Source organism: Diadema antillarum, unplaced genomic scaffold (assembly GCF_040938485.1).
Source record: "Diadema antillarum isolate AM-2024a unplaced genomic scaffold, OU_Dant_1.0 scf00000177, whole genome shotgun sequence".
Classification (NCBI taxonomy): domain Eukaryota; kingdom Metazoa; phylum Echinodermata; class Echinoidea; order Diadematoida; family Diadematidae; genus Diadema; species Diadema antillarum.
In genome coordinates, this window is record NW_027271066.1 from 744,589 (window position 1) to 764,392 (window position 19,804).

At 35.8% G+C, this 19,804-nt stretch overlaps 1 protein-coding gene across 1 annotated transcript in view; it reads right to left on the bottom strand.

Annotated features, from left to right (window-relative positions):
- Nucleotides 1-18,423, bottom strand: part of LOC139722919 (voltage-dependent T-type calcium channel subunit alpha-1G-like) — a 47,050-nt gene extending 28,627 nt beyond the window's left edge. Inside the window, exons 1-2 of the mRNA XM_071634201.1 lie at nucleotides 18,184-18,423; nucleotides 3,005-3,102 (exon numbers count right to left, since the gene is read on the bottom strand). Coding sequence (XP_071490302.1) covers nucleotides 3,005-3,102; nucleotides 18,184-18,410 — 325 coding nt within the window. The 5' untranslated portion in view covers nucleotides 18,411-18,423. The remainder of the gene's footprint in view (nucleotides 1-3,004; nucleotides 3,103-18,183) is intronic.
- Nucleotides 18,424-19,804: the final 1,381 nt, after the last annotated feature.

Sequence of the window (19,804 nt, forward strand, 5' to 3'; positions counted from 1 at the left end):
AAACTGCCATTAAGGCTGTGTTGAGTTTCCCTATAATTAATGGGATAAATATTAACAGATTGGAAATGAATGCCATGAGCTTTTCTGTGTTGAGTTTCCCTATAATTGGGAAACTGTGTTGAGTTTCTGTGTTGAACTGTGTTGAGTTTCCCACAATTAATGGGATGAATATTAATAGATTATAAATGAAAGCCATGAGCTTTTCTGTTTTGTGATAATGTTGGAAAAAAATAAAGAACAGATGTTAGATATATTCTTATTTGATGTCATAAAGGACTTTCTACAGATCACACAATTGACACTACCTTGTTCATTGTAAATAATGCTACCAGAGTTTTATTTACACTCCAAGATATTGTGGGTTTAGTAGAATATGGGTTTAGTATTTAGATAATCATCTTTGCTTACTTATCAAGAAAATTCTGTTCACACATTACCTTTGTGTAAAGCACAGATATTTTAAGATGTAGTAGAAGATAGCTACTCATACTGTGTGCTTATAAATATGAATTAACATTTACCCAAACTAATTTGTACATTAAACTAAATATGTTCACACAAACCAAATGTGATATTTTACCCCAAAGCAAACAATTTTCAATGTTGTCAAGACATAATGTGAGTTTTTTTTCAAAAATTTCTATATAGTACATTGCTTTCTTGATCTTCACATGATTATTAAATATCAAAGTTCTTGCTGTCACAAAACGGGGGTAAGTTGCGCCTACATTTGCTAGATTATATTTGGTACAGTTCAGCAAACCATTTCTACAGGCACTTTGTGTGTTTTCCTACATATTTAAAAACTTGTTTGTAATATTAGAGAATGATCATGTGGCACCTGTACAGTGTTCACTGATCCTTTTAGAAAGTAAAGAAGATAGGTCACATTCTAAAGGTCAGTGGCTGGTGACTGTACCCTTTTACGACGAACTGGCAATATCTAGCTAGGGACCTTGCTGGCTCATGAAGACGAATCCAGCAGCATTACAATTTTTTGGCAAACATGACATTCTTCCCCCTGATAATTTCACACACCCTTAAAAAATTCATTCAGCATCATCACCCCTCTTTGCAAAAAATCACCCATTCCTGCCGTTCTCATCACAATCGAGTTATGATCATCACGGATCTCATTCGAATATTTGCCAACTTCAATTACATGTTATTTCCCATGTGTGACATACACACACAAGTAGGCATACGCATTCGAGTTTGTCATAAGGATTAGAAATCTTCTGGGACCCACTCATCTGGGAAGACATCAAATCAGTTTTAGATTGACATTCATAAATCTTACATCACTCTCATAGTACTGAATAAGATTATATAAATTATCATTTCATACAACTGCACAGAAACTAATCAAATTGTAATTCTTCATAATGCATAGTGTGAACAACCTTTTTCCTTCCTTCAATTTTCTAAACACCATGTGTGTATTTCAAGAAAGACTTTTGTGATGTGCTCTGATACTGGAAACATATATTTGGTGACCTTATCTTGCTATCATAATAACCTTTAACTATGGGAAACAAAACAAGAAGACAAAAACAGCCTTTCACTTCAAAGAAAAACAGGAGAAAGAGTAAAATAAGATAAAAGCAACCTCCAATGACAATTTTCCTTAAAGTTAACACCAACATAACACAAGGAAATGAGTTCATGTTCATGTTCATGGTTGTCCATCCATGATAAATGTGCCCCCCCCCACACACACATTCATAAAATGGTATGATACTTTAGGAGGCAATAAAAGGGAAGACATTTCTAGGTATTTGTTTCACGGACGAATGATAGGAGAAGGACAAAGAATGTTGCAAATTGATTTAATACCTTACCCGTACAGACCTCTTTCCCTCTCCCTTTCACAAAAAAAAAAACAAATTTGAGTTGTACTCTGTTGCTACAGAACACAGAAATGTATGAATTAAATGATATAGAGTGATCCTGCAGCAGTCACTAATGATCATAATTTTCTAATTATGTTTTAATCCCCATTCCTCACCTGCTTTGGTCCCTGCCTTTGACTTCTGACCTACTACATTGTTTTCTTCGTTCTGTGTCCCTAGCCTTCCTCAGACTGTGACCCCGTTTACAGTGCGGGGCTGGGCCGAGCCGCGGCCGAGCCGCGGGCCAAGCCCAGCCTCAATTGCGAGGCCGGGCCCAGCAATTTCGTCCATTTACACTGCCGGGCTCGGCCGCGCTTTTGATTGAAACCTTTCAATGTTTTGTCGTAGTGGCTCTCTGCTTGTAAACAAACGCAATTTGGTGTTGTCTGGTTTTCAGACCTTTTGCCAACTGAATACCATGGCGACGAAGTCGCCGTTCGGGCAAAGGCCTTTGTCGAAGGAAAAAATCCTTTGCAGGACAAAACCACCTTAAACTATGCTAGTTTTCGACGTTGAGGGGTTTAATATCCTGATTAGCGAAATAGTACAGACAGAGGGTTTGGAAGCCAGACTAAAATTGGCCGCGCATTTGGCCCAGTTTGCGTTTACACTGAGAAAAGGCCGGGCTCGGCTCGGCCGCGGCTCGACCACCTCCAGAGCAAGGCCAAATGCGAGGCCAATTTTGGCCTCGGATTTAGCCTTTTGCGTGTTTGTACTGAAGCGGGGCTGGGCCGGGCCGCGCCCGCACTTTAAACGGGGTCATTGTTTGTTGTGTGTAGTCCATGTAGGGGAAAGCAAACACATGTGTTTTCGTACCCTACATGTTTGTCATTTTGCATCTGACAAAGATTCTGCTAGGATTGAAAGCTCAGGCCCCTTTTGACTCCAATCATAATTTTCTTCTGATATGACACAAGAACATGAATTTCTATCCACAACCAGAATCTCCAGCACTGGTTACAAAAAAAATGTCATGGTATATTATTCCCTGGTCATCATACTAGATTAAATGCACAAGGAATTCATCAAGAGTATATCCAAGGGGGACTCATACCCCAATAATGAAAGCTCGTTAAAGTTTTGCATGGTCCTGCATGACAATGAGCACCTACTTGGTATTCTGTTGATGGCACGCAGAGGTCTCAGAACTCGTATTGTCCTGATGGCCGACAGGTTGATGTTTTCCAAGTTCAAACTGTACTCCAAGACTCTGCGGGTTGCATGGTAGGATGAAGATAGGATGGAGCGGGTAGAGAGCATAGAAGATTATGGATTAAAATGACATCCATCTATGATCAATTTGGAATTCACATTGTCTGTTATTTTTTCATACACCCGTCATTGAATGAGAGGCAAAAGGCAATACCTCTGTGCAGTCTTTTGAGGATACTAATCCCCTTCTGCCTCTCCTATGACAGAACATTTGAATTAAGGTTTTGGTAACATGATGTTGAGAGTTTTTCAACAAAATTTTAATGCAACTTTCTGTTGTTTTTTTTCTATCACTTCAAGTTGAACTTTGTGCCCTGTGGATAGTCTTACAGGCTATCCACATTTGCCTTGCTAATTTCATGATAATTTTGATCAACTCATGTCAATATTCAGGTAAGATCTTATCACAAAATGATCAAACGCTTTGCATGATTGCATATACTGTGATGCACATGTCAATGTCCTTTATTCCTTTGCATAGAAGGCTTCCAAAATTTTATTCCCTCACAATATTTTTGCCGAAGGAAAGATTTTTTGTAAATGAAACTAGGTATAAATGTGAAGTTTTCCATGATACCAAAATTTCAAATAAAACTAGGAACTGGTCTTGCATAAGGCTGACATTGAAAAATCAAACATATAATTTGAATCTATAATCAGTGGAAAATTTGCAAAGGCAACTATAAAACACAGAAATTTGTAAATTGAATATTATGTACCTAACTGAAAAAGATTCTTGCTTGTACCATTTTGGTATCATTTCTCCCAGTGCAAATAAAATTGAAACATCTAAATCTGTGATGTTAACTAAGTTTACAGATTCCATCATAACTCTCATTATGGAATGTCTACCATAATTTAATAATATGTGTTTCAAGACTGACATTAACAGTCACTTTTGTTGTCCATTCGAGGGTATGATTTTCTGGCCCTAGAAAAGCTTCCTGTTTGCTCTGAAGTCAGGCAAACATATTTACAATTCTTCTGTGCCTCTCAGCAATGAAAAATCAGATTTTAATATAATGATAGTCTACTAGAAACAGATTCTCTTTCACTTCACATCTTGCAGTGCAGAATTGAAGGATTTCTTTTATGGTAAAAATTAAATGATGCATGGTCTTGACTTAACAAATACTTCTGTTGGAAGTCATGGCTGAGCTTACCATTGCTCAAGTGGAAATCATGGACATGAATGATTTACGATGGCATTAATAACAACTTGCCATCACACTTAATTCACTACATGCATTTCTCGACTGAATGAGTTAAACATCCTCTTGGGCACTATGGAATCATTTTCTTAAAGTTTTTCTTCTAAGTGATAAGATTAACCCTTTAATCTTCTAGTTTAAAAAAAGAAAGAAATGTAAAGTTTCTGAAGTGAAAAGAAGACATTCTCAAATTAGAATACTAAAAAAAAAAACAAACTGAAGCTTGGTTTGGTGAATAAGATTAGTTGACAATAAAAAAGCATTCCATTTGATGTTTGAAGACTGTTCTTTTCCAAACAAACTTACAATGCTGGTAACAGAAGGCTAGAAATAGAGAAAGCTGTAATTCCATAAGCATCAACATTGAGTATATCATCATTTTGGATTGTAAAAGCTAAGTTGCATTGAAGAATATGCAAAAACAAATATACAGCATATACATTATGGCACAATCATCATAAAGATTTCTTAAGCTAAGATATGTCAGCTCTTGAGTGTCTCTAACAGGTCAATGACCTGTCAAAAGAGACAGTTTCTATGGCAACAATTCCAGATAGGCCTTGACACAAAATAATAACACTGCACACAATACTTCACATCAGCACAAACATATCAAATAAAGTACAGTCAGAAATGACAAGCCTTTACCAGTCATACACAGTTCTATCTACACTACACGGGAATAAAGCTAGCATGTGGTACGCTTGCACAATAATACTACTGTTGATCACAGTTTGTTCTGTCCATGCATAGCAAATACAAAACAACAAGCACAAATCATAAATCCATTAATGCGAGGAGGACTTCAAACGTATTTTGACATTTTGATCGAAATGAAGCCATTAGCATTCCTAAAAAGCGTGCAGGCATAGATGAGAAACTAAATCATGCATGATTAAGTCAAATAAATCCACATTTCCAGATGTATTAGCAGGCATATCACAAATCAGTTTTACTTAACATCTACATGGAGAGATACATGTCATTTTTAAACACAAGTCAGAAACATATGAGTCAATAAAAACAAGGAAAATAATTTAGTTACTATTACTCCCATACAGTAAATGACTCTTAATAAATCAACATTCCTTCTTGTTTGATACCTTAGCACATGTTAGGAGACATAAATGCTTATAAAGCTTAATAACTAACTGTTATTGCCTGTTTACCAATATATTGATATTGTATGCATATGTATGTGATACAATGATTAATGTGAATTTGAAGAATACAACGATATAAGAGTTAAAGTATTACAAAGACTTCGTTCCCAAATGAGAAGGATGTTTTTAGTAATTGCAGAGTGGGATATTTGGATATACTCATCAATTGCATTTTATGTTTGAATGTTATTCCAGGGAGATCAACAATTTGGGTAGTAAGACAAGGGTATTGAAGTATGAGCAATTTCCTATGGTTACAAACAAAATATGACAATTTGCAGGTTATTATGTAAATGCCCATTTCAATTGTCACACTTTTTTGGCATTTATCAAAAAAAGGGGCAACATTTGAGTAATTGCTGACAAATCATGGTAGTGTTGCCTTGATGACTGATTTGGTCTTTTCATCATAAAAACAAAGTGAAAAACCTGCAAGTTACATGTATCTTATTTCTTGTGAAATTTGGCAGTGGACTAACAATATACATTTTGTTCAGCACAGCGTGGTAACACATAAGAAGAGACTATACTCTACAGGCTGTAGTTTTAGAAAACATGAATATGAATCCTAAGGAGAAGCAGTTGACAGGCTATCATTAGGTTTTCAGATTTACCATGACTATCATATTAACTTATTGCTTCAAGTATTTTTAAGTCTTGCAATTTCAACATAGACGACAAATTACATCCCAGCAGCTCTGCCAATGAAAATCAAGGCACATCAATTCTTCACTTATGGAACCCCCCCCCCCCAAAAAAAAAAAGTGGGTTTTATTTAAACTTTACCACACATGTTCTAAGAAGCAGTGGTAGGGATGCATAATTCAGTGATCAGGTACACATGCATAAATTCTTCTGTATGTGTGATATATCTGCATCCCACAGGCAGTCTCTCTCTGTAATTAAAGAGAAGCATTAATGTCAAAAGGAAAGTGTATTTGGACCTTTTTTATGATCAAACAGATCATGTGCTTTTAAAATGTCAAATATAATCTTGACATCACCATGTATCACTCCAAAACAATATTGAATTAGAACAAATCTGACCCCCCCCCCCCCATAAAAGCCTGATATTGAGTTCTCGGTTACAGTTCATTATTCCGAAAGTTCATTATTCCGAAGGTTCTTTAGTCCGAAGGTTCGTTATTCTGAAGGTTCGTTATTCCGAAGGTTGATTATTCCGAAGATTCGTTGCTCCGAAGGTTCATTAATCCGAAAATAAAATAAGGTTTGTTATTCTGAAGGTTCATTAATCCGAAAATGAAATAAGGTTTGTTAATTCGAAAATGAAATAAGGCTCGTTATTCCGAAGGTTCGTTACGGACCCTATTTCATTTTCAGATCAACGAACCTTTGGGATAACGAACCCTATTTCATTTTCGGATTAACAAACCTTTGGAACAATGAACCCTATTTCATTTTCGGATTAACAAACCTTTGGAATAACGAACCTTCGGAATATCGCCACAAATGTTTGGATTAACGAACCCTTTTTCATTTTCAGATTAAAGAACCTCTAGGCATAGGGAAATTGTGTGCTTTGGATTAACAAACCTTCGGAATAACAATCCTTTGGAATAACGAACCTTCGGAATAACAAACAGCACCCGAATTATCCACGCTTCTGCATGAATATAACTTATGCTGACTTTAATACACAATGAAAAACAACGTTGCCTTAGAAAAGTGTGCACGAAGTCAGTTTCCTTATCCTACAGATTTAAATACTGATAAACTTTACTTTCAACACGGCTAAATATTTACAGAACACTAGTTCACATTTTGATTTAATGTAACACCATTGCAAGTTTTATGCTTGACATTTCAAGAGTTTAAAACCCTACTTTCACTTTGCCTTTTTTGAATCCTAGAAATACTTTATAATTGCACTATATTTAATAAATTAACAAATCTTTGAAAGCATGTTACACAAGAAGGAGAAAACTTGTTCTCAGCAACACTTCCATACTTCCTAACTGTGTATCTGCACATTTGGAAGCAAGGTGCATGAAAAAGAACTACAATATGTTGTAATTCAATTCCCTACATCCATTTCTTCACATTAATACTAAATATCCTCTCCATTCAATTTGAAAACTACTAAATGTAAATTTATTATCTGTGGTAAGGCATAATGAATTTCTAAGAGAGCAAAAATCTTTTGAAGCATGTGGTGGTGATTATAGATAGCCAATCATTAGGTTCTCAGTTTTCAGACAATATTATATTACATGTTAATGGCATTACAGTCTATTCACTTTTAAATTTGATATTTTCCTGTCCTAGAGCAAATCTTTACTTATCTTGACTTATGTTTATGCATTTTATTAGACACAATATAAAAACAGAGGTCAAAATGTCTGGCAGCAGTTTCACTGGACTTTTTTAAAACTTTGTTTGAAAACTGTTTGTTTAGACTATAATGTAGTAACATGACTTTTTTAAAAATCTGGCATGGATGGTATCTGATTGAAGTAAGAACATTTCAAGTCACATGGCTAACTAGTAGTGATAGAACCTTCATTAATATCAAAACAGTAGGAAAAGAGAGGGTATTTGAGCATAATATGTATGTACTTTTGCCTGAAAGCTGTTCTATTTAGTCACATGTGGACAATGTTGACCTGAAGACACCTAAACTGCAGACATCACAAGGTAAAGGAAAGGTTCAGGGTAAATAGCGTAAAACCACAAACATTCGCAGCATGAATATTTCACAAATTGGAGCTGAGGACCTTCTTCATGGCATGAAACTTTAAAGAAATACTAACCATTAAGAAAAATGAAAAAAATGTACTGGACTGTCTAGACAAGCTCTTTCACACGCATTTTACTTTCGTAAACTGTGGCTCCTCACGAAAGTTTCATGCATGCAAACATGTCTGGTTTTACAGTAACTGACTTCACAATATGTTAGTGTGACAATAGTTACATCAGAGGGTTTGGAATGGATGATAAATATACAAATGTTATGTGTAATACATCAAAGTCAGTTAGGTATCGGAAGGAAGGTATTAGACATTATACTGACATGGACAAAAGGGATTTCTTTCGTGTTTACAGCATGCAATGGACAGCATTTTATTGGTGGAGGAATTTGATTGATGTCAAGGCCATCTGGAATAGCCAGTTCTTTTCATAGGTGTTCAACAAAAGTCATTGTTACCAACCTGTCATCATTGGTACACAGTATGTGTTATTGCATTCATATTAAACAGAGCATCTCCAGAAACACTAAAAATATATCTCATAGTTACATAAATACACTCCATGAACATAAGGCACAGCGGTATCCTAAGGATACATGATGTTTCTTGGGTGTCTGTGTAGCTTTACTTTTCAAACAGTTGTCTTTATATTTAGTAAGTGAAAAGAAAGACAACTTTAATACAATTTTGTGCATAGTATGCGTTCCGCTGAAATGGAATTTGTGATAAAGTCCAGACATGATCCCAGAATCAACTTCTTGATTACAAACTGAAATTGGCTCTTATCATCCAACAAGTGGGTACCTTACTGCCCTATGAATTTTTATCAAGCTTGAAGATCTAGGGGACATTTTTTTTTTGGAGATGTTTTCTTTTTTCTATTACATTTGCTTTCTTTGGATTATATTTTAGGTGACATTAAAAAGATTGTTTTCAGGGCATGACATAGTCCTGAACTTGTAAAATAGAATACTTTGATATCTCACACATGCCTCGAACTTAGCGTAACATCAACCATGCATCAGAACTTGATACCTGAATCATACACAGATCACACATTCAACTGATTGGAATCATTTACATAATCATTAGAACTGTTAGAACAGTATTAAGTACTCTGATAACTGGATTATCACAGTTGACAAGATAAAAGGTACATCTGATTATTACCGTAAGAAAATAAAATTGTATATGGATATGATCCCAATAAAATATAGAAAAATCATGTAACCGAGCAGGCAAGATAGACGATCAATGGTGGAGTAAAACAATAAGACAACAACGTTGAATAGAACACAACACAGCTGTAATGGCCTATATGTCATGCATTACTGATATGGCTGTGCACGGCTATCATCAACATATAGAGAAAATTTAAGTGTGGTATAATTTGCTTTAAAGACTTGTACAGCAAGAAATGGATAAGTTTGCCATAAAAATCAATGAACAGATATAAACCAAGTGGTAATGTAGATAACTGCGTGAGACAGAGAGGAAAAAAAAAACTACTAGTGCAGCATTTACAGATAATGGAGAATATGACAACTTTTTAATCCAAGAACAAATCTTGTTTCAAGGAGAGAGCAGAGTTGCACGAGTTTACAGCAGCTTGCAAAGAATTTGATCAGTTTCTTAAAAGATGAATATGTTTCAAATTTCATTTAAAATGCACATACAGACTGTATTTTATAGGAATAACATCATATCTATATATGTAATCTACCTCAGCTGAATAAAGTGTTCTTTCTTAATGACAGTAAGAGTGTAGACTGTCTGAAACACAGAGAAAATTTCACCTTGAAAAAAACATGAAGTCCCCATCATTCCTCGACTGGGAAATCTGCTTTCCACTTGCTCTTTCGGTAATTGATAATGATGTTGGGTTTAAAGACTTCTTTTCCATTTTCTAGAAAGAGTTGGGATATCTCTTTTACCATAACCATAGTACCACCATTGATAATCTATCTTGCTCATATATACACAGTGTTTTATTCAAACATGACTATGTTAATGATCTGGATAATATAGCACCAATGCAGAGATCAAACAATATTGCAATAAGAATCAGAGCTTTAGAAAGATCAAATGCATAGAGTGTATAACATATAGTGTGTTAAGTATCTCTTCCTGATAAAAACTGGACTTCATATAGAAGGAATGGGAGGGTAGTGGTTATCCTTAGATTAAGCTTCGTATCACTGGAAGAATACACTTTCTTCAATGAGAGAGAGCGGACTTCATGTTTTCATCGAGATGAAAGTGGGGGAGGCAGCGGGAAGAGCATGGTGGGGAGGGGCGGGGAGCACGGTGAAGCGATACGACTGGGCGAGTGAGAGATGTCATATTGCGATAACGATGTGATAAGCCATGGAAATTAAACTTGCGGAGTGAGGGTGGTAAACTGAACTGGGGATGTTTGTGAGCAGCGAAGTGACGGCAGTTGGCTCCGTGCCATCTGAGCACCTCACTTCTGCACAAAGAGCATGGCCAATTCGGTTTTAGAAGGGTACCAGTGCTGCCACCATATGTATGCACAAAGATTGTAAACATGCACTGGGACAACATGGCCACCGTCTCAAACCCAGTTGACCAAGTCGAGTGCAGCGATGAATGCAGGCAGTCAATGATTTTTCAGGTGTGCCACTGGGTGTGCAAAATCAAACAACTTTCATGCTTCTATAACTTTCATCAAATTTGCATTTCACTCTTTCTACTCAAAAGAATGTTGCAAAGCCAAGGATCTTGCATTTGGTGTGAGGGATCCTATTTTTCCTGTGGTGTACTATAAAAGTTGTGATGGCGGCGGGAAAAGTTGTTATCCCTTTTGGGAGCCGTTATGGCAGAGGGATCATTATTTCACCACATTATGACTTCTTCTGTCCAGGAAATGGTGAATCCTCTCGTAGCAAAATGAAAACAGTGATTTTTTTACAAAATATTCTGCAAAAGTATGTCATAACTAGCCTACATATCCACTCATAATATTATACACATTACTATGCACACTGCATCAGCAATGAAATGTGATAAGACAATGATTACAAAGTATTTTAGTCCTCTTCACTTTATCACGTAAGAACAGAATATTTCCACGCAAATCTGACAAAAATTAATTGAATTCAAGGCAGCTAGATAACTCTTCCTCTATTTTATGATACATGGAGTATTTATTTCCTGATTGGAAATGCTTAAATTTTAACAGGTAAGGTGCACTATTCCTTGTGGATTTTTTTTGGTCATTCAATGGTAAACTAATTAATACCACAGATTACTTCTGTGAGATAAAATACATCATCCTACACACCCTCCAGCAAGGAATAGGCCTCTCATTGTTTAAATATTTGGTCTGAACATATACTTTACCGGGGAACTTGCCTCACAGTACATTTGATGCTAGTCAATATTACTAGAGCTTTCAAACCACACAAAGTAAATATTGAAGATGTGGTCTGATATCTTCAAATTCCATTCTTCTTTATAGCATGTCTATCAAAAAAAAAGTATGGTTTTCTAAGGGTATACAGCTCTGGATGGGACATCATTCAAATCAATGGAATATGGTCTACACATTGTCAAACTTGGTCATTAATGGAAGAATAATGAAGAGAAGAAAATCTGTTATTCATTGGGAATTGAACAGCAGTATGCAATACAAAATGTTTTCTTTCGTAAGTTCTCAAATCAAGCTTTGGATGTTGCAGAGTTTCACAGGATTATATAAGGAGCAAATAAAAAGGGAGGGAAAAAATAGGCTGAGGAAATGAAGGTCTAGGCACAAATAATGGAATTGGCTGGGGAAAGAGAGCTTAGGCTTGGGCAGGGGAAATCTATAATGTGGCAGGGATAGGCGGGGTCAAGGCGACTGGAGATGAGCAGATGGCTAAACAGGGAGGCATGGACGGTTCGGAGGTCAGCGGACGGGGACTATGAAACTGACTTTTGAGCCATGAGGTATTCTGGGAATGCCCTAGTGGAAAAATATGATGGAATCATGAACCTGTTTTTAGAAAATAGCCATGGCTAGCATCTAACTATAGAAAGGTTTTCTTTACTTGTAGGTTTAACAAAAAAATGGGTATGCTGAGTACACAGAAAACCCTCAGAAAGTAGCTCTCCTAGAAATGTCTGAATGTCATGTCGTGATACAAGTGGAAGGGACACTTGCAAATATTCCAACTTACTTTGACACACCCAATGAGAGAAGGCTGTAAAAGCGTTACCTTAACGTTTGAGGAGCCTTCTAATTTGCCAATTGTTCTCTGTCTTGTTTGTTTCTTTCTTTCTTTCTTTCTTTCTTTCTTTCTTTTATTTACTGCTGGGTCATCAGGTTCATTATGCTTTGAGATACTGCATGAAAAACATTCTTTTAAGTCTAGAACATGACTGTCTACAATTCTGGTCTTCAGAAAACGTGAAATCTTGCCACAAACAATGCCCAAGATATCAAATATTACGATTACCTATGTACCTATTGTGGATCCTCTTGACATACAGTACCAATTAATGTCAACAATTTGGATGCCAAGTACTTAATTTGACTAGTGTTGTGTACCATTGTGTCTACAGGCATGGCATACAGTAGTACAGTTGGTATAATGTTACATAGACTTGCATACAGACTGCATGTTTTCTGCATCCTGTCCTCTAAACCAAAAGCAGGCAAAAGATTAAACATACTTCATGTTTTTACATCCATCTTGCACACTCTTTTGTGCTCCCTGGCATATAATAATGTAGGCCAGTGATGTCATAGCATAGAGTATGATCTTATCTATGTCCTCATACTGTTACTAGTACATTCTGAAGCATAAAAAGAGAGATAGAGAGGAAAAAGAAAAAGAAAAACTTCTGCAAGACAAATGCTTGTATCAAGTTTTAGAGTCTTGATGTGATTACACTGTATATACCAGAATATTGTTATCTGTAAATGAACACTCTGTTGTACTGATGTAACACTGCATTAAGACAATCAACACTACTGAATAGGTATCACATATACAGATGCTGTCATACCCTACATCTCTCTCTACACACGACCTGATAATTAAATTGCTCTGTGTACACATAAAGCTAAACTCCATCCACTTTACACATATTTCTACTAGCGCCTAATAAAAATTTTGTGCAATATCCAAATTCTGAACTAAACTTTAATTAAAGCTAACATATTTTTGTCCTCCCAGCAGCATTTCCCACGATGATATATCTTCCCATCACTCTGGACAGAGCGGTCTACTGGCTATGAGGTGTTTGCACATTGACTGAAAAAAAGTGAAGAGCTGCTATGAGATATGCTCACAGTATGTGCTTTGTGCAATGTCTGTGGCATGCAGTGAAAAGAAGAAAAAAATAAGGATGAAGAAACACAATATAAAGGGTGCATCCATGCTTCAAATGACTAGCTTTGAGCAATGAAATGAATGATGAGAGAAGAATCATGAGCATAAAGCGTTCAATGCCTTGGGCACATTTTCTTTTTTTTTAAATTTTCTGGTATACATGGTTCACTGTCCTAATCTATATCTCAGTTGAACATCAAGGCCACTAACTTGTATTTCTGCTGACTCTAGCAATATTCTGGTGAGCATGAAAAATAACCCATTTATTTCTAAATTTGTGTTTTTTTCTCACTCCTTGATTTCTTTGAATTCTCCAATTGGTGGGATGGAATTTGCAATGAAGCACAGCTTTGCATGTCTTCAGACAAAAATAAGGTGTGAAAAAAAAGTGTATGACAAACATACAGTTATGCAGAGAAGAGAAAGAATCTAAAAATGTGAGTGTCAATTTAATGAAATGCATGACAACAGGACATCTACAACTTAAGTTTTCAGTTATTAGTATCGTACAAAAAAGAAAGAAATTAATGATAATCAATATTGCAAGCACATTGCAAAGTGAAAATTAGAGTGTTAGAAAATACATCAAGCCAAAATGCATGTTAGCTGCAAAGCACACCCATCGGGCCCAGGAATGTCATTGGCTGTGGCAAGTCATGAATATTCATGTATTAGTAAGACTATGACTGCTAATTATCTCATATGCCCAAGACAGAGTTTCAGTGGAGGTGTGAGCAACTAATGTGTTATCATTTTCTTTTTCTTTCTTTTTTTTTGTCACCTCAGGATGAGGTAGAAGATCAGTGGTGACTGACTTTGGCCACAGTTACATTTAGAAGCAAATTCAATTCCTAAACTAAATACTTGATTACAGTAGAATGACATTCAATGACCATGTGTCTTATTTTTTTCCTTCTGGCTGTGGGCAAGGTGAAAAATGTGTACATTTAAGTAGAGAGGTGTTTTTACACTCTACTTTTCCCATTCCCATTAGCACTTGGGACCGATGGGTTGAGAATAGCTCTTCACGATTCGCTGCATTAGTTCACTACTGAAAAAATGGACAACTCTAGAACTCTTGATTCACAAGGACAATGCAACACTGAGTGACCAATCAAAAAAGAAAAAAGAAGAAGAAATATATAAAAAATGACGAAGAAAATAAAGTTGGAAGTGTATTCTTACTCCATGATGTACTCAGCAATCCTTTATCATATTTAACATTCCCATACAGAGAATTTGAACATAAGAGGAAGGCAAAGGAAGCAGGAAAAAGGGAAGGACGTTATTAAAAGAATCATCTCCTATGCACCGGAGGCCAAGAAAACACTTAGCTTTGCAAAAGATTGTTGGGGGGAAAACTGAAATGGAAGGAATGGAAGGGGTTGTCTTTTTAATTCACATCCCAAACATGATAATTTATCATTAAGTCTGGTTACAATATATCATTCACTCTCTGCATTGGGCTCTTTTTCTTTTAACATAATACAGTAACAAATATAGATATCATTTCATACTTTCAAATCACAAAAAGTACATGAAAGAAGCACTTTATTTACATCTTTTGAGTTGCAGAACCTAACAAGGCACTGTGGAGATTTGTACAGATGAAATTTCTTAAAAACTTGGCTATTTCACTTACTCACTAAAAAAAATCAAGTGAAAATATTCACTCCTAAAAGAGTGAATACAAAAAAGAGTGAATTTAGAGTGAAATTAAAGTGAATTTTGAGTGAAAATGTTCATTTTCACTCGTTTTAGAGTGACCACAGGGATCACTCCAAAATCTTTGAGTGATCCCTGAGGTCACTCCAAAATGAGTGAAAATGAACATTTTCACTCAAAATTCACTTTAATTTCACTCTAAATTCACTCTTTTTTGTATTCACTCTTTTAGGAGTGAATATTTTCACTCGATTTTTTTTTAGAGAGACTAACTCATGATATCTACAGTATGTATGTATATACACATGTATATATACATAAATGTATATATACATACATACATATACATACATACATGTATAATGGTACATAACTATGGGAACACTTTCAAAGGGGGCTTGAGCTATTACCTATTACAAACAGTATATTGACTAATTAAGTCACTTTCCAAAAATTTTATATCAATTAAAATGTTGATTTATCAAATAAAGTTTGGAATTGATTCAAAGGAAAGAAGTACAATACAGAGCTTTGATAAATGCACACTCAAGAGAAATATATATTGAATATAATGTACAAGAAGGCTGTTCAAAAGCAAGAAAATTCAATCCAAGAAGTCTCATTGAACTTACATGCACATGGTTGCAATTACGGAACACTTTTAGTCATAAAGAAAAGCTTCTCATTCTGATGCAATAGTCAAGTTTCATAAATCAAAAGAGGCAGCAAATTCCATGTCATATCTTTGTGAAACACAACTCAAAACATTTGATACTCTGTGCGCAGTTATAGTCTTCAATGTCTCAGTGCATATCTATTCATTCTCTTTCACTCTCAACAACCAGGAGACAATATGCACCAAATATAGATTATAAGCATCAGCATCAATAAAGATATACATAAATTTATATATATTCCTTCTAAGCAGAATCTCATAGTCAGTTGATGTTGATGACATAAAGCCATAACAAAAATCTAGCTATCAAAATTTATTACAAGCACTAAGTTTACAATATGATTTTTTTTTTACAGTATTCCGACTGTGCAAAATGATCACTGCATAATATGCTGTTGTCAACTTATAAAAGGATTGCTCTTATCCTAATCTGCTATAGAGTAAAGATAATGAAGAATTGGTTGAAGGTTTGCAGATAATGTTAAACACATCTGTTGAGTTGTAGAGATCACATTTTGCAAGGTCTTTGTCTCGATCTAAGTTTTAGTTTGGTAAACTTTAGCACTGCACAGAAAAAAAAAACCCAACTTTGCAGTAACTTATACATTTACACAGGATGAACTTCCTGCTTTGTTAATATCTAAGTTTGATTACAAATGAATGATATTATAACGTTTTTTTCAGATGTTTTTATCATTGCAAGGTCTTGTGCTTTAAAGATATAAATAAATGCCATTATACACTTTTCTATCCTTACTTAATCCTCTCTGTCAGGTTTAGGATCAGTCTTTAAGAGGATTAGTTGGAGATTTGTGAAAACATATAATCCACAAAGCAAGAGCTAGGAGTGGGTGACATAATCTTAATGTCCCCACTAGTTCAATTTAATTGAAGACTAAGTTCTTTTCAAAGGGAATTCTTTGCATGAATGCTTATCATCAACTAAGAAGGTAAATAACTGTTTTGTAACTACAGATAGCCCAAATGGTATGTATACTCTTGGTTTATGGGGGAAGATTGGCAGGCCAATATTAATGGTATACATATCTCACTTGAAAATTGGAAAGTTGAAATTTCAACTTCTCAGGAAGCACGCTTTGGCATACTTAACAAATACAGTGCTTGCTTGCTCACATTGAACTTGTTCTAATTAACATGAACTAAAGAGAATCACTTATGTCTCAAGAGTTTTAAAAAAGGTTATCTCATCTTATTTGCAAATGACATAGAATAAGGCTTAGGGCTTCTTTTTTTTTGCATACATGTGTGTCAATATCTAAATGATGTTGCTGCCTCACTCAAATCAACTGTATTAAAATGGTTGCATGGTTAGATATAATCGATTTTTGAAAGCATATAGGTACTCATCATTTTCTCTCTTGCAGAAACTTGATAGCTTCTGGCTTGGTGTAATTTATTCCGAGAATGTAAAAGAGTGGAAAGCACAGCACTTGTGAACTGTAATCTGATTAGAAATGTTTGACCATCTTTTTCAAACTTATACCTTATCCTGTAATAAGGGCATGTATCTTATTTGGTGCATATTGGGAAGTGCAAGAGTCAATTGAAGTCAGTAGAAACTAAAGTGTGATTCTCATGATCTATCTTTTTCTACCTGAAGTTTGATTTTTTTTTTGCATATCATCATTTTGTTAGTACAAAAGTTATTGGCAAATCTACCTTAAAATTCAACTCGTTTTATAAGAAAGATCACTTTGAAAAATAATAACTTATGTCCACACAACCACATCCAAACCCATAACCACAACCATCACCATCATAATATATTAAGACACATGTGATAAATGAAATTGTTGAAGCTATACAGTCACCACCACAAGTTCAACCACTGCCCTCAAACAATCACTGTCCATCCTGGGGTCAATCCACTCATTCCCAGCACTGACAACTCATTGCTGATAACACGAATCCCTTGAACTATGCACTCGACACAATGTCAATATATCAAACAGTCTTAACTCCTGAAATAACCTCTATGGACTTCACAATCTATTCTTTCCACCCATTAGATGTGCCATCAGAGTGATGCACAATCCATTACATATACATGTATGTTGCCTGAAGGTTTTTCAATCCATTAATTGACAAATTAATCTCTGTTACTGCCTACTCCTTACAAATTTCTTTGAATGCTTAATTCAATCCATCTAGCATGGACTCCAGAGGTATCATACATTTTATATGCCATAAATCTATAATATCCCAAATTTAAATCCCATTTTCATTAAACAAAACAAATTTCATATTTACACCTTGCAATCCAAGGTTAATTAATCCCCCCATAACTCAGACTCACCCTGCAATGACGATGAAGAAATCCAGTCGGTTCCAGGTCTCCCCCAGGTAACCCTTCTTGCCTGTCATTCCCATGGCGACTATCTTCACCACCATCTCGGCGGCAAAGAAGGCGAAGATGAAGTGGTCGAAGCCTTGGAGAATGAGACAGCGCTGGGAGTCGCACTCGATGTCCTCGCATGGCCGATACATCCCAAGCGTGATGCAGTTGAGAATGATCACCATCATGCTAATGCGTTCGAACCAAGTGATGTTGTGAATTAAGGAAAATCTAAATGAAGACATGTCATCTTAAGTTAGCCTCATTCACTTATTTACAGTTCTTCTGATGGAGAAAGGGATTTGACCAATGATTGAATCAAAGGTAAAATGTACTATTTTACCCATAAAATGCTTGTGATGACTATGAATTTCTTCACCATGCTGTCATAGACCACTATCCCAAAATCATGAGCCTAAGATCACCATCCAAAGATCACCATCACCATTCTACAATTACCATCTTACAATCACCATCCTACCATCACAATATACCATCACCAACATATGATTGCCATCCTATGATCACCATCCTGCAATCACCATCTTACAATCACCATCCTACAATCAACATTTTACCATTACCATCTGACAATCACCATCCTACCATCACCATCTGACATCTGACAATCACCATCTTACAATCACCATCCTACCATCACAATATTCCATCACACAGTTGTCATCCTATGATCACCATCCTACCATCACCATCCGACAATCACTATCTTACGATCACCATTTTGCAATCACCATCCTACCATTACAACATTCTATCACCATCTGACAATCACCATCCGACAATCACCATCCAACAATCACCATCTTACAATCCCATCCAACCATCACAACATTCCATCACCATCACACAAATGTCATCCTATGATCACAATCTGTAACATCACCATCCAACAATTACCATTTTACAATCACCATCTTACAATCGCCATCCTACCATTACAACATTCTATCACCATCATACGATTGTCATCTTATGATCACCATCCTACCATTAACATCCTACCATCACAATATGCCACCACCATCATACAATTGTCATCCTATGATCACCATCCAACAATCACCATCCTACCATTACAACATTCTATCACCATCATACGATTGTCATCCTATGATCACCATCCTACCATCACAATATTCCATCACCATCATGCGGTTGTCATCCTGTGATCACCATCCTACCATCACCATCCGACAATCACCATTTGACAATGACCTTCCTACCATCACAATATACCATCACCAACATGCGATTGCCATCCTATGATCACCATCCTAAGATCATCATCCTGCAATCACAACTTTAACAATATGATATCTGAATGACAAGGGAACATAGATCTGTTAGCATCTGTCAATTAGATTCAGAGTTAATGAGCTTGGACATGTCAACAGAATGATGCAAAATTTAAGCATGTGAATCAGTTGATTCACTACATTACAAGTTTTGTTAGTGGTATAAAATTCAATTCAGGGTATGCTAATAATGTACATCAGTCGCACTTTGTAAGTCTAACTGGTGGTGAGCACTGGTCAAGCTCTTCGCTCTAGATCCCAATCCT